Raw genomic sequence first — 13,033 nt, 5'->3', positions numbered from 1 at the left:
TGTGGGCAGTGGTTAGGAGCTGGACCGCAGGCTCAAGTGGCAGCTCTGCTTGTGACCCAGGCGGATGATCTAACCTCTGCGCCTCAGCCGCCTGCGGTGCAAATCTGGGGCCAATAATAGACACCACACCCCACGGGGCTGTTGTCAGAAACCACGAGATAACGGGTGGTAAGCACTCAGCCACGCTGAGCTCACCAAAAGTGCTCACCAAGGCGTTAAAGAGACTATTGGGTCCACCCCTGACCCTGATTATGGATGGGGAAACTGAGGCCAGTGCCTGAGTCAGGCCTTCGATGGTGCTTTCCTGACCCCAGGGCCCACGTCTTTCCCAGTGTCTCTCACTGCCTGTCTGGGGTGAGAACCTGTATTCTTAACAACCGTTCAGGGGATTCTGACAAGGAGCACGTTTGCCCCCGCCCCTTGGTGGGAGGGGGTGGATGGGGCAGCAGAGCCCTGGTACCTTGAGGATGGAGTTGTCCTGTCGGGTGTTCTTCGTGTCGTACCCCTCCAGCAGGCAGCAGCGCACTGTGGAGCCCGAGCCTGCAAACTCCGCCAGGTTCAAGTCGGCAAAGCCCAGCTGTGGGAACAGAGGAGAGGGTGGGAGGCTGAGGGGAGTGCGGGCGCATGGCTGGCAGCCCAAGGGTTAGCTTGGCAAGGTGGGATGGGGAGGGGAGGCAGAGCCCTCGGGCCCGCCCCACGGCCCAGAATGACTGTTGCATAACCGGCACCCAAGGACAGAGGCCCGGGCTGGCGGCTCCAACGTGGCAAAGCCAGGAGCTCACATCCCTGAGCTGCACAAAGCACCCTTTGTGCCGTGTCCCAGCGTGCACCAGGGCAGCGCCCGAGATGAAAGGACATTGTTGTCTGTGACACAGACGCATTGTTCCCTGGGAAACAAGGCCGTGCTGTGGGAGCCACCAGGCCAGCGGACAGGAGGGGAGGGAAGGCCCGTGGGAACTTGGCGTTGGGCTGCAAGCGTGGAGGGCACTGCAGGGTGAGCAGGAGACCCTGGCGGGAGCTGGAGTGAGGGGCTGGTGGGAACTCCCAGCTGCTCCTGCGATGCAGAAGGGAGCAAGGGATGCGGAGGGAAGCGAGAAAGTGTGAGAACATGGTGTATGAGCTGAGAAGGCCTCCTGGGTGGAAGCCAAGTCTGCCAGACCTGGAGGCTGAGGTTGGGGGGATGCTGGGCTTGGCGACCTGGAAGACGAACCAAGCCAATCAGGGACATTTATTGAGCACCTGCTGCATGCAAGTCTCTACTGCAGAGCTTAGGGCACATGCTTCAGACAAGGAAACTAAGGTTCAGAGCGGGGAAGTGACTTGCTCAGGGGCTCACACACCTTAACTGGCAGAGCCAGAGCTGACATTAGGCCTGATCAGCGTCAAGCCTCACCACCTTTCTGGGCCTCAGCTTCCTCCTCTGATTAAGGGGAGCTGAGCCTGTGGTGGAGGTTTGATTAAAGAACGGAAGGGAAGGGCCTGGCAGGTCTGACATGTGACATAGCAGGTGTGTGGGGGGAGGGGGAGGAGGTGGGACTTCCGGCTGTTGGCTGGCAGTTTCTCTCCTGGCTGTCCTTCACCCACATGCATCAACAGGAGGAGAAATCTCCACTCCGGAAGCATCTTCCACAGCCCGGTTCTAGCCACCCTGCCCTCTGCTTCTGGAGAGGGCATCAGCGCCCCGGCCAAGACGGAGTACAAGGCCTGGTCCACTGAGCTTCCTGGGCTCTGGTCGGTGGGAAGGAACACGCCCTGCGCAGCACCTCCCTCGGGCTCTCCACGCAGAGTGAGGTGAGGAGAGGCATGTCCCCTCTGGACTGACTGAGCCCATCCCCTGCTGCCGGGCGCCTCCCCAGGCCGCAGAGGGTGGGCGAGAGTCTCCACGAGAAGGGGGCTTAGGGCAGAGCAGGCTGACTCAAAGCCAGAGGTAACCCTTCCAGAGCCGTCTTCCCCCACCTTCCCCAGTGGAAAAGGTTTTAATGCGTAGGCCTGAACTGTCTGTGGGCACAGGGAAAGCCCGGCAACCACACAGATGTGCAACAGCGGGGCCTGGCCGAGCCCTCTTCACCCAGCCAAACGATGGGCCCCGCCGCTGTTAGACAGCAAAAGGAAATTTGTGATGACAGAAAAACATGCCCATGATGTATTGGTAAGTAAAAAACCAAGTTGCAGAATCTGTTTAGAACAAGTCCCTCTTGTGAATTTAAATATCATATCACCTGCATGTGTGCAAGTACACACATAGGGTGAGCCTTGTATGATCCTCTAAGCCATATGCACACGTTTTATTCAAGGCTCTGGACATATATTTCATGCATTTTTTTTTTTCTTAAAAGGTCTGGAGGGCTTCCCTGGTGGCGCAGTGGTTGAGAGTCCGCCTGCCGATGCAGGGGACACGGGTTCATGCCCCGGTCCGGGAAGATCCCACATGCCGCGGAGCAGCTGGGCCCGTGAGCCATGGCCGCTGGACCTGCGCGTCCGGAGCCTGTGCTCCGCAACGGGAGAGACCACAACAGTGAGAGGCCGCGTACCACAAAAAAAAAAAAAGGTCTGGAAAGACCCTAACAAATCAAAATGGTGGAGTCTGAGGAGGAGGCCTAGAGAGAACTAGGGTGGAAACCACCCTTTCACTCTGAAAACCTCTGTCCCATTTGTGCTGCAACAAACATCCACTGCCTTTATGTTAAGTGAAAAGACTATCAATAAAGATATTTCAAAAAAATAGGGACTTCCCTGGTGGTGTAGAGGTTAAGAATCCGCCTGCCAATGAAGGGGACACAGGTTCGAGCCCCGGTCCGGGAAGATCCCACATGCCGAGGAGCAACTAAGCCTGTGCACCACAACTACTGAGCCTGCCCTCTAGAGCCCATGAGCCACAGCTCCTGAGCCCGCGCGCCTACAGCCCGTGCTCCGCAACAAGAGAAGCCACCGCAACGAGAAGCCTGCGCACCGCAACGAAGAGTAGCCCCCGCTCACCGCAACGAAAGAATGCCCGCGTGCAGCAACGAAGACCCAACACAGCCAAAAATAAATTTAAAAAAAAAAAAGATATTTCAAAAAAATAATACATCTCATGGAGGGCACGGCGTCTTCTGTTTGGGGCAAGAGACGCGGCTGGAGGTTAGTCTAGGAGCTTCTCTCATGCCTGTCCCATCCACCCATCCCGTCCCACCCCGCCGCCCCTTCACATGGCCCCGCTTACCTTGGAGTAAGCCTTCCCACCTTTCAGCTCCTGCATGGGAAACAGACAAAGGCAGCAGGATGACTAGGGGATCTCAGGGACCTCATGGGTCTCCCCAGTCCACCCCATCCCCCAATCTGACTCCCAGGGAAGGGGGACAAGAAAAGGGGTTGACTGGCTCACTCAGGGCATGGGCCTAAAGCCAGCAGCCCAGTGGCCCTACCAGCGCCCCCTGGCCTCTCACCTTGCGCACCGACACACGGAAGATGCAGGGGTCCAGCAGGCCTGTGGCCGGGTTGGCACTCATCTTACACACGAAGGTGAACCTCTTCCGCCACCGCACACAGTTCTCTTGCACCTCCTCCCTGCAGGTCAGAGGGACAGTGAGTGCAAGGGTGCAGGGTCCACTTTTAGGGACGTGAGGGCCCTGCTACCTTTGGGACGGGGAGGGAAACTCTCACTTTTCACTTTGTATCACAAAGTGACTGTATTTTCATAACAAGAATCTGCTTGTGTACGTGTTATAAAAAAAACAACAAAAACATAAAAATAAAAAATGAAAAAACACAAGGCGAGGGTGCGATCAGGCTGGGGGCAGCTGTCTGTTTCCAGCACTGCCTGTCCCACCCCCAACCTTGCTCTGGGGTCTCGGGTAGCTCCTTCGTCTGCCATTACCTCCCTCCAGCTGGACGGCCACTGGCCATCTCAAGTGAGCCTCACAACGGTGCTCCCAGGATGGACTCCCGGCCCTTTTTACAGATGAAGAAACTGAGGCTAGATAAACTGCCCAGTCCTGCCCAGCCAGGAAACAGCTGGCCCTCAGCCCAGTGCCGCCGGGCTCCAGAGCCCCCTTCTTCACCAGCAATAATAACAATGATAATAATAACAACAACAACAACAGCTAACGCTCATACGGTACTTCTGTGCGCCAGGCACCACCCAAAGCACTTCACAAAACCAGCTGCCACAGGAGCCTTCTCCAAGTGCTGGCGATCCAAGGTCACGCACCGTCTGGGGCAGCTGCTACCGTAGTCCAAGCCCACGTTCAAAGAAACCGGGAGCTCTAGGGCTAAGACCCCGGCCCGAGGCCCACCACTGGCAGAGCAGAACAGGGACTTGAACCCAGGCAGCCTGGCTCTGGTGCCACATGCTCAGCCCTCCCCGCTGGGTCAGGGCAGGGTCGGGGAGGGGGTGCTGGCTTTCCAGCCCCTGGAGCGCCTCCTGGACCTGAGGAGCACGACCAAGCCCACCAATTCAGCAGCCCCCCCGCACTGGGGAGGCGCCCTGTGCCCTGGGGGTGAGTGGGAGCCAGTGCGAGCAGTCCACCGAGCCTCTCCAGCTGCCACAGGGGTCGGTGGGCCCCGGGGGTGGCAGCGGCACATGGTGGAAATGAGCCCCCCTGCCACGGCAGGACGCGCTCAGGAAGGGAGGGGCAGGCGTACAAGACATGATCTCCAGCCTCATCCCACCTAACAGGAACGGCGAGTGGACAGCTGAGGAAGTGACCGCTCTACACCCTGGAGACCGGAGGGGCTCGGGTTAATGGCCAGACGGGGGCCGGTGGGCGGAGGGTCAGCACAGGTTGAGCATCTCCTGAACACGGGCTGGCCTCCTTCTCACGGCAACCCTGGAAGGAGACTCTGTGCCACCCCTTCTACAGCTGAGGGCACTGAGGCTCCCGGAGACCACCCAAGGTCACACCCCCAGGGATGGACGAAGCAGGATCTGAACTCAGGACGGTCCAACTGCAGAGTCAGAGCGCTCAGCCATCACCGTGGTTCACGGGTCAGGGGCTCGGGAAAGCCTGGCAGACAGAACCCCCTGGGGTTGTGGAGCCAGCAGCGCCCTGATCTGCACCCGAGGCGTCTACCCATGTCTCTGAGTCCCAAGTATGTGCCAGGTGCTGGATGCTGTGGTGGACTTGATTCACAGACTGACATCTGACAGTCACCCCACTGATGACTCAGTGTCACCAGGACAGGGTGGGGGAAGGGGTGAGTCAGGGAAGGTGACTGGCTGCAGGGAGGTGGCATTCAGGCTCAGACCCGAATGAAGAGGGGGGAGTAGCAAGCGGGGGAGACGGTTCCTGGCAGAGGGGATCGCATGAGTGAGGAACAAACATACTCTTGGTTTCTCAGCCGATGAAAGCGCCGGAGCCAAGCCTCTATGAGGAGCTCCCTCCTAGCCCCACAAGTCTTTGAGGATGGGACCAAGGCTTCCCCACATCCTGCCAGGGCTGTGACAAGAAGCAACAGGACTCCGTCGGGCAGACCTGGGCTCGCAGCCTCACGCTCACTGTGCAACTTGGGCTGGGGCCAATCACCAAAATGCTCTGACCTTGTTAGGAAGGTGAGCTCCAGCAACCCCCGCAGACTGGGGACAAACAGAAAAGGTCAGGGCTAGAGATGAGGGGGAGGAAGAGAGAGCTCCCAACCCGCCAGTGGACACGGGCAGGGACCCTCAAGAAGCAGGTGCCAAAGGAGGAGTGGGAACACTGGGCTGGAGCATGATCTGACCCAGCCTCATTCATTCATTCAAATAATTGAGCACCAGTCGTGTGCCAGTCCCTGTTCTATGCACTGGGGCCACAGCAATGACTAGCTTACATTTTGCTGGGAGTGGGAAGGAAGAACGAAAACTACCTCTTTTGGCAGATGACTTAATCTTGTATGTAGAAAATCCTAAGGAATCCAGTAAAAAACTATTAGAATACATGAGTTCAGCCAGGTTGCAATATACAAAAATCAGTTATTTCTACATACAGTACTAGTGAACATCCACAATGAAATGAAGAAAACAATTTCATTTACAATAGTATCAAAAAGAATAAATTTAACAAAAGAAGTACAAAACGTATACTCTGGAAAACTACAAACTACATTGCTGAAAGAAATTCAAGAAGATCTAAATAAATGGAAAGACATCCCACAGTCGTGGACTGAAATATTTAATATTGTTAAAATGATAATACTCCCGGGCTTCCCCGGTGGCGCAGTGGTTAAGAATCCGCCTGCCAATGCAGGGGACACGGGTTCGAGCCCCGGTCCGGGAAGATCCCACATGCCGCGGAGCAACTAAGCCCGTGAGTCCCAACTACCGAGCCTGCGCTCTAGAGCCCGCGAGCCACAGCTACTGAGCCCACGTGCTACAACGACTGAAGCCCACGCGCCTAGAGCCCGTGCTCCGCAACAAGAGAAGCCACCGCAATGAGAAGCCCATGCACAGCAACGAAGAACAGCCCCTGCTTGCTGCAACTAGAGAAAGCCTGCATGCAGCAACGAAGATCCAACACAGCCACAAGAAAAAAAAAAAAAAAAAGATGATAATACACCCAAATTGATCTAAAAATTCAATATGATCCCTATCAAAATCTCGGCTGGCTTCTCTGCAGAAAATTGACAAGTTGATCCTAAATCTTAGAAGTTCAAAGGACCAGAATAATCAAAACAATCTAGAGAAAGTAGAATATAATAAGGGATTCACATGTCTTGAATGCAGAACTTCTACAAAGCTACAATAATCAAGAAAGAGTGGTTCTGGCATAAGGATAGACACATAGATCAACAGAATAGAATTGAGAGTCCAGAAGTAAACCTTCACATTTATGGTCAGTTAATTTTCAACAAGGGTGCCAATGGGGGAAGGAACAGCCTTTTTAACAAACGTTGCTGGGACAGCTAGATATTCACGTGCAAAAGAATAAAGCAGGACTCATTTCTCATACCGTATACAATAAGTAATTCATAAGTTTAAGAGCTGAAACTATTAAATTCTTAGAAGAAAACATAGGGGTAACTCTTCATGATCTGGTATTAGGCAACAGTTTCTTAGATATGACACCAAAAGTACAAGCAACAAAAGAAAAATATAGATATTTTGAACTTCATAAAAATTTTTAAATTTTGTGATTCAAAGAACACCATCAAAATAGTGAAGACGGGCTTCCCTGGTGGCGCAGTGGTTGAGAGTCCACCTGCCGATGAGGGCGACACGGGTTTGCGCCCCGGTCTGAGAAGATCCCACATGCCGTGGAGCGGCTGGGCCCGTGAGCCATGGCCGCTGAGCCTGCGCGTCTAGAGCCTGTGCTCCACAACGGGAGAGGCCACACAGTGAGAGGCCCGCGTACCACTAAATAAATAAATAAATAAATAGCGAAGACAACCCACAGAATGAAAGAAAATATTTGCAAATCATATATATGAGACTTGTAGCTAGAATATACAGAGCACTCACAACTCAATAATAAAGACAAACAACCCAATTTAAAAATTGGTAAATGATCTGAACAGACATTTCTCCAAAAAAGATATATAAATGGCCAATGAGCACATGAGAAGATGCTCAACATCATTAACTATCAGAGAAACACAAATCAAAACTATATAACAAGTTACCACTTCACACCCACTAAAATGGCTATAATCAAGACAGATAATAAGTGTTGATGAGGATGGGGAGAAATTGGAACCCTCGCGCACTGCCGGTAGGAACGCAAACTGGTGCAGCTGCTTTGGAAAACCGTCTGGCAGTTCCTCAAAAGGTTAACCATACAGTTACCATATGACTCAGCAATTCTACTCCTAGGTATATATCCAACAGAAATGAAGCATATGCCCACACAAAAACTTGTACACAACTGTACGCAGCAGCATTATTCATAATAGCCAAAAAGTGAAAGCAACCCAGATGTCCATCAACTGGTGAATGGATAAATAAAATGTGGTATATCCATACAATGGAATATTATTCAGCAATCAAAAGAAACTGAGCACCTAAACATGCTACAATGTGAATTAACCTTGAAAACATTATGCTAAGTGAAAGAAGCCAGTCACAAAGAACTATACATTGTATGATTCCATTTCTATGAAATGCCCAGAATAGGCAAACCCATAAGAGACAGAAAGACTGATGATTGCCAGGGGATGGGGGAGCTGGGAAAAAATGGGAACGACTGCTAATGGGTATGGAGTTTCTTTTTGGGGTGATGAAAATGTCCTAAAATTGACTGTGGTGATGGTCACACAACTCTGTGAATATACTAAAAACTCCCAAACTGTACACTTTTTTAAAAAAAAATTATTTTATTTATTTTTGTTGCGTCTTTGCTGCTGCACACGGGCTTTCTCTAGTTGCGGCGAGCGGGGACTACTCTTCGTCGCGGTGCACGGGCTTCTCATTGCAGTGGCTTCTCTTGTTGCGGAGCACGGGCTCTAGGCGCGCGGGCTTCAGTAGTTGTGGCGTGCAGGCTCAGTTGTTGTGGCTCGTGGGCTCTAGAGCGCAGGTTCAGTAGTTGTGGCGTACGGGCTTAGTTGCTCTGCGGCATGTGGGATCTTTCCGGACCAGGGCTTGAACTCATGTCCCCTGCGTTGGCAGGCGGATTCTTAACTACTGTGCCACCACGGAAGCCCCCAAATTGTACACTTTAAATGGGTGAATTGTGTGGTCTGTGAATTACGTCTTAATAAAGCTGTTACCAAAACGAAAACATGGTAGTTCAAATAAAGAGAGAAAAATGGAGAAAACAGAACAAGGAAGGTGGGTAGGGAGTACTGGATAGAGATGAGAAGGTGGGGGCTGCTACTTTGGGCAGGTGGTTAGGGAAAGCCCTTTGGCACTGACGTCTGAGCAAGGTCTGGAGTGAAGTGAGGATGTGGGCTGAGCAAAGACTGGGGGAAGAGCTGTCCTGATGCACGAACAGCAAGTGCAAAGGCCCTGAGGTAGAAACAAGCTTGGCAAGTGGAGAAGCAGCATGGGGGCCAGCGGCTGAATGGGACTAGGGAGGGGAGCAGAGGGGACGAGGTTGTCGAGGGAACAGGGGTAGGTCATGCTGGACCATGGTGAGAACTTTGAATCTTCCTCTGACAGTGCGTCTGTCTCGCCATTATGGATTCCAGTTTTAGGCAGAGGCTGAAAGCAGCCCTGAGGAGGTGAATGGAAGGGTGAAACGAGCAGAATCCTTCCCAAGCAGCCGAAGGACCAAGCCTGAAAGCAGGGAAAGCTAGGGGCCGGCCAGGGCTCCCATGTGGACCCTCAGATCTCCGCCCACCCCCTCCACTTGCTCAAGCCAGCCAGGAGTTGGAAGCAGCTGCTGGAGCCTGAGGAGGAAGCTCACAGTGCTGGGCGTGTTGAAACACCCAGAAGAATTAGGTTTAGTGTCTGGGAACAAAAGCCGATATCGAATTGTGGGCTCTCTCCCTTCCCCTTTGTGAGTCTGCCATGGGAACACCCGGCCAGGAAGCCTGCTTGACCGTGGTTCCTGCAGGCCTGGCCAGAGAAAGCCATGCGGAGCCCTCCCAGGCTCAGGTAACAGGCTGTTTCCTCTCCTGCTGTGGGAAGGTGGGCAAGGGCAGGGCTCACGGGATCAGCCCTGGGCCTCCCTCATGTTTCCACAGGGCTCTAAACACACGCTCTTAAATGCCACCACTCCCATGGGAAGAAGCTCAGAGCCTCGCCCTGGCCCACCCAGGAGGTCACAGCAAGGATAAAAACAAACACCCCAGCAGTGGCCATTCCCTGTGGGCCTACTGTGTGCTGCCTGGAACTCCTGAATGCTGCAGGTTGGGTGTTATCATGGCCCACTTTACAGATGAGGAAAATGAGGCTCAGAAAGGCCGAGAAACTCACTCACAGCTACAGGGTGGTGAGGAGAAGAGGCCGGTCTTGACTCCAGGCCCATCTGTGTCCAGAGCCAGAGATGGCACAGCCAGGACTCAGCCCTGCAGCCGCCTCCAGAGCCCTCTGAAGAGAGGGAGCTGGGCACCCTCAGTCAGGTGGTATGGGGTCTCAGGCACAGGGCAGGGCTAATGGGGGGAGATGAAAGATGAGCACAGGCTCAGGGGTCGGGGTGAGGGGGCATTCATTAAAAAAAGACAGAAATTAAGATGCCAAGCAGGGGACCACGAGCCCCAGGGGGGAGCTTGCCAGGCCAGGTTTGAGGGAATCTCAGGGGATGGATTCATTCAAAAACCTTTTACTAAGCACTTATTAGGTGCCAGGTACTATTGAAGGCCCTAGGGACATAAATAGTGAACAAAACAGAAATTCCTGCCTTCAAGGGGCTTATAGTCTGGCAGCAGGAAGGAGACAGACAAAATAAAGCAAAAACACAAGATGGTGGTAAGTGCTATGGAGGAAAAAGGAACAGGGAAGGAGGCAGGCAGTGCCTGGGTTGGGGGTGCTTGAGGGAAAGACGGCCAGGGAAGGTGTTAATGGGAAGGTGACATCTGAGCAAAGAGCCGAAGGGGGTGAGAGAGTGACCCACACAGACGCCTGGGGGAAGAGCAGTCCCGGCATGAGGAACAGTCAGTGCAAAGGCCCTGAGGTGGGAATATGCCTGACATGTTTAAGAAGGCACGAGGAGAGGCTTAGGAGGGGCTTCCCTGGTGGCGCAGTCATTAAGAATCCGCCTGCCAACGCAGGGTTCGAGCCCTGGTCCGGGAAGATCCCACATGCCGCGGGGCAACTAAGCCCGTGCACCACGACTACTGAGCCTACGGTCTAGAGCTCACGAGCCACAACTACTGAGCCCGCGCGCCACAACTACCGAAGTCTGTGCGCCTAGAGCCCGTGCTCCGCAACAAGAGAAGCCACCGCAATGAAAAGCCCGCACGCCACAACAAAGAATAGCCCCTGCTCACCGCAACTAGAGAAAGCCCGCGCGCAGCAACGAAGACCCAAAGCGGCCAAAAATATATATAAATAAATAAATTTGCTAAAAAAAGAAGGCACGAGGAGGCTAGAGGCCAAAAAGCCACCCCAGGAACAGCAAAGGCCCACTGCAGCGCTGCCAAGAGCCCTGAAGGGTGACCGGGATCCTGAGAGCTGAGCACCGCTTGGCACCAGCCATGACCTCGACCGACTGTGGCCCCGGGGGCAGGGACAGGGCCTGTGTGGGAAACGTGGGTCTCTGCGTACATTCCCCAACTCCCCAGGTGCAGTGAGCCAGAAAGAGGAAGAGCGTGAAAAAATTACAACGAATGAGCATCTCTGACGAAACATAAAGAAGATGCTCATTAAGAACACACAGGACTGTGCATCCGCCCCCCCACCCCAACCCCCGCTTGCCCTGCTAATGTGGCTCAGGATGTGCTGAGAACTGAAATGTAAAGATGATGGCACCAAGCCCAAAGAGGACACCGTCCAGAGCCCTGGACTCGGGGCTCCCAAGCCGAGCGGCTTGCTCCACCTGCAAAGGGGCAGGAGGAGACAATGGCTGAAGGAAGGAGGGAGCTCGGAGCGGGTCTGGCTAAGGTAGGGTGAAGAACCGTTCGCAGGGCCACTGTCTTTGTGTCTGTCCAAGAACTGTTTCTGTAATTGAACGTGAAATTGAAAAATGAGAAAAGGGTGTGAGGTTAGAAGAGCTGGTCAAAAGCAAAGGGATTTGAATGCCCATCTGCCTGATTCAAGGCCTGGGCCCACACTCACCCTCCCGGCAGGACCGGGCGCCCCTTGGTAAGAGACGAAGATGGCCTCCCTAGCCTGGGGTTTCAGGGCTTGAGTCCCCAGCTCCATGCTGCCAGGGATAGGTAATTACAGAGACTGGGTTTTCAGGGGAGTTTCGTTTTTAGCTTTAAGATACACAATTAGATGTCCAAATCCCAGAGAGGCAGGGCGAGCCCTCTCCACCCACCACAGCCCGCTGGCAGAATTTGGCTCTTTCTGGGTTGTCCTGAAATAGAGCAGAGCATCCTACCAGGCTGGTGTCTCCCTCGGAGCTCCCCTGGCCCCAGATCCCGACCAGGGCCTCTGTGATGCATCCACAAAGCCTCACTGTGGACGCCGGCTCGGTGCCAGGCCCACGTGGGTGTGGGGACACAACGGGAGCAGACCTCCTCAGGAGCCCCCGGCTGAGTGGGGAGACAGACTCACACAAAAAGCAACTGACAACTGCCGCCAGCCTCCAAGGAAGTGGAAGGGGCTGCGAGGAAGCGGAACAGACTGGGGGCCTGACTTGGTCGGGGCAGTGACGCCATAGCTGGGACCTCTAGGCTGCAGTTGGCTGGGTGAAGACGCGGGGAGATGGCCCGGGTGGTGGGAAGACCCAGAAGGAAGGAGGTGGCTCTCAGGAAGAGGCAAGAGAAAGCCGGGGGGAGGGGGGTAATCAGGCAGGTGAGGGTAGGGCTGCATGAGTGACCCGGAGGCCCACCACCGGGAGCCTGGACTTCATCTGTGAAAGGGTGACACTGCCCACCGCGTGTCCAGCTCCTTTCTCCACTGCTCACCCAGAGAGGCAACGTAAAGAATTCTACCGGCACGATGGGTGTGTAGTAGCCACATCTTTCTAGCACCTGCCCTACCATGTGTCAGTGACTCACAAAGGCAGCTGGCCGCCGTCGGGGCCCCACACAGATGGCACCTATCTGCCACCACTGCCTCCCCACAGCTCAAGACAGAGCTGCACAGAACGGGACCCTCGCTCTAGAACACTCGCTCCTGCCTCCCAGGTTCATCTTTAATTAATCAACAGTAAAACCCAGTCCTGTTCATTGAGCTTGTTCTACAGGACATGTGTTTTATAGACATGAGCAACTACCACAATCCTAGGAGGTATGTGCCATTATCATTCCCATTTTACAGATGAAGAAACTGAGGTCCAGAGAAGGGCAGAACAAGCCCAAGCAAGGTTGGACAGAACAATAGGGCTGGATGCTGACCCAAGGCCACACCTTCACCTCTTCCCCATGTTGGTTCCCTTCAGAAGCAGGAAGGTAAGTGGACACCTGGGAGGAGGGAATGCTTCTTCTCAGGGCCCCAACAACTCAAGATGCCTCAAAGGCTGTGAAGAGCAGCAGACCAGGTTGAAGTGAGCCACCATCCTCGGCCTCTCAGATGGGGAAGTTTGGGACTCCC

General features: G+C 54.1%; 1 protein-coding gene across 1 annotated transcript in view; it reads right to left on the bottom strand.

The window, feature by feature from the left end:
• The window catches only part of EEIG1 (estrogen-induced osteoclastogenesis regulator 1), a 36,985-nt gene that overhangs the window by 9,031 nt on the left and 14,921 nt on the right, over nt 1-13,033 (bottom strand). The window contains exons 2-4 of the mRNA XM_030858552.3: nt 3,426-3,546; nt 3,203-3,232; nt 461-577 (exon numbers count right to left, since the gene is read on the bottom strand). Coding sequence (XP_030714412.1) covers nt 461-577; nt 3,203-3,232; nt 3,426-3,546 — 268 coding nt within the window. The remainder of the gene's footprint in view (nt 1-460; nt 578-3,202; nt 3,233-3,425; nt 3,547-13,033) is intronic.

Source organism: Globicephala melas, chromosome 6 (genome assembly GCF_963455315.2).
Source record: "Globicephala melas chromosome 6, mGloMel1.2, whole genome shotgun sequence".
NCBI classification, from domain to species: domain Eukaryota; kingdom Metazoa; phylum Chordata; class Mammalia; order Artiodactyla; family Delphinidae; genus Globicephala; species Globicephala melas.
The sequence above is the reverse complement of the archived record's forward strand: the minus strand, read 5'-3'. Positions and strand labels throughout refer to the sequence as shown.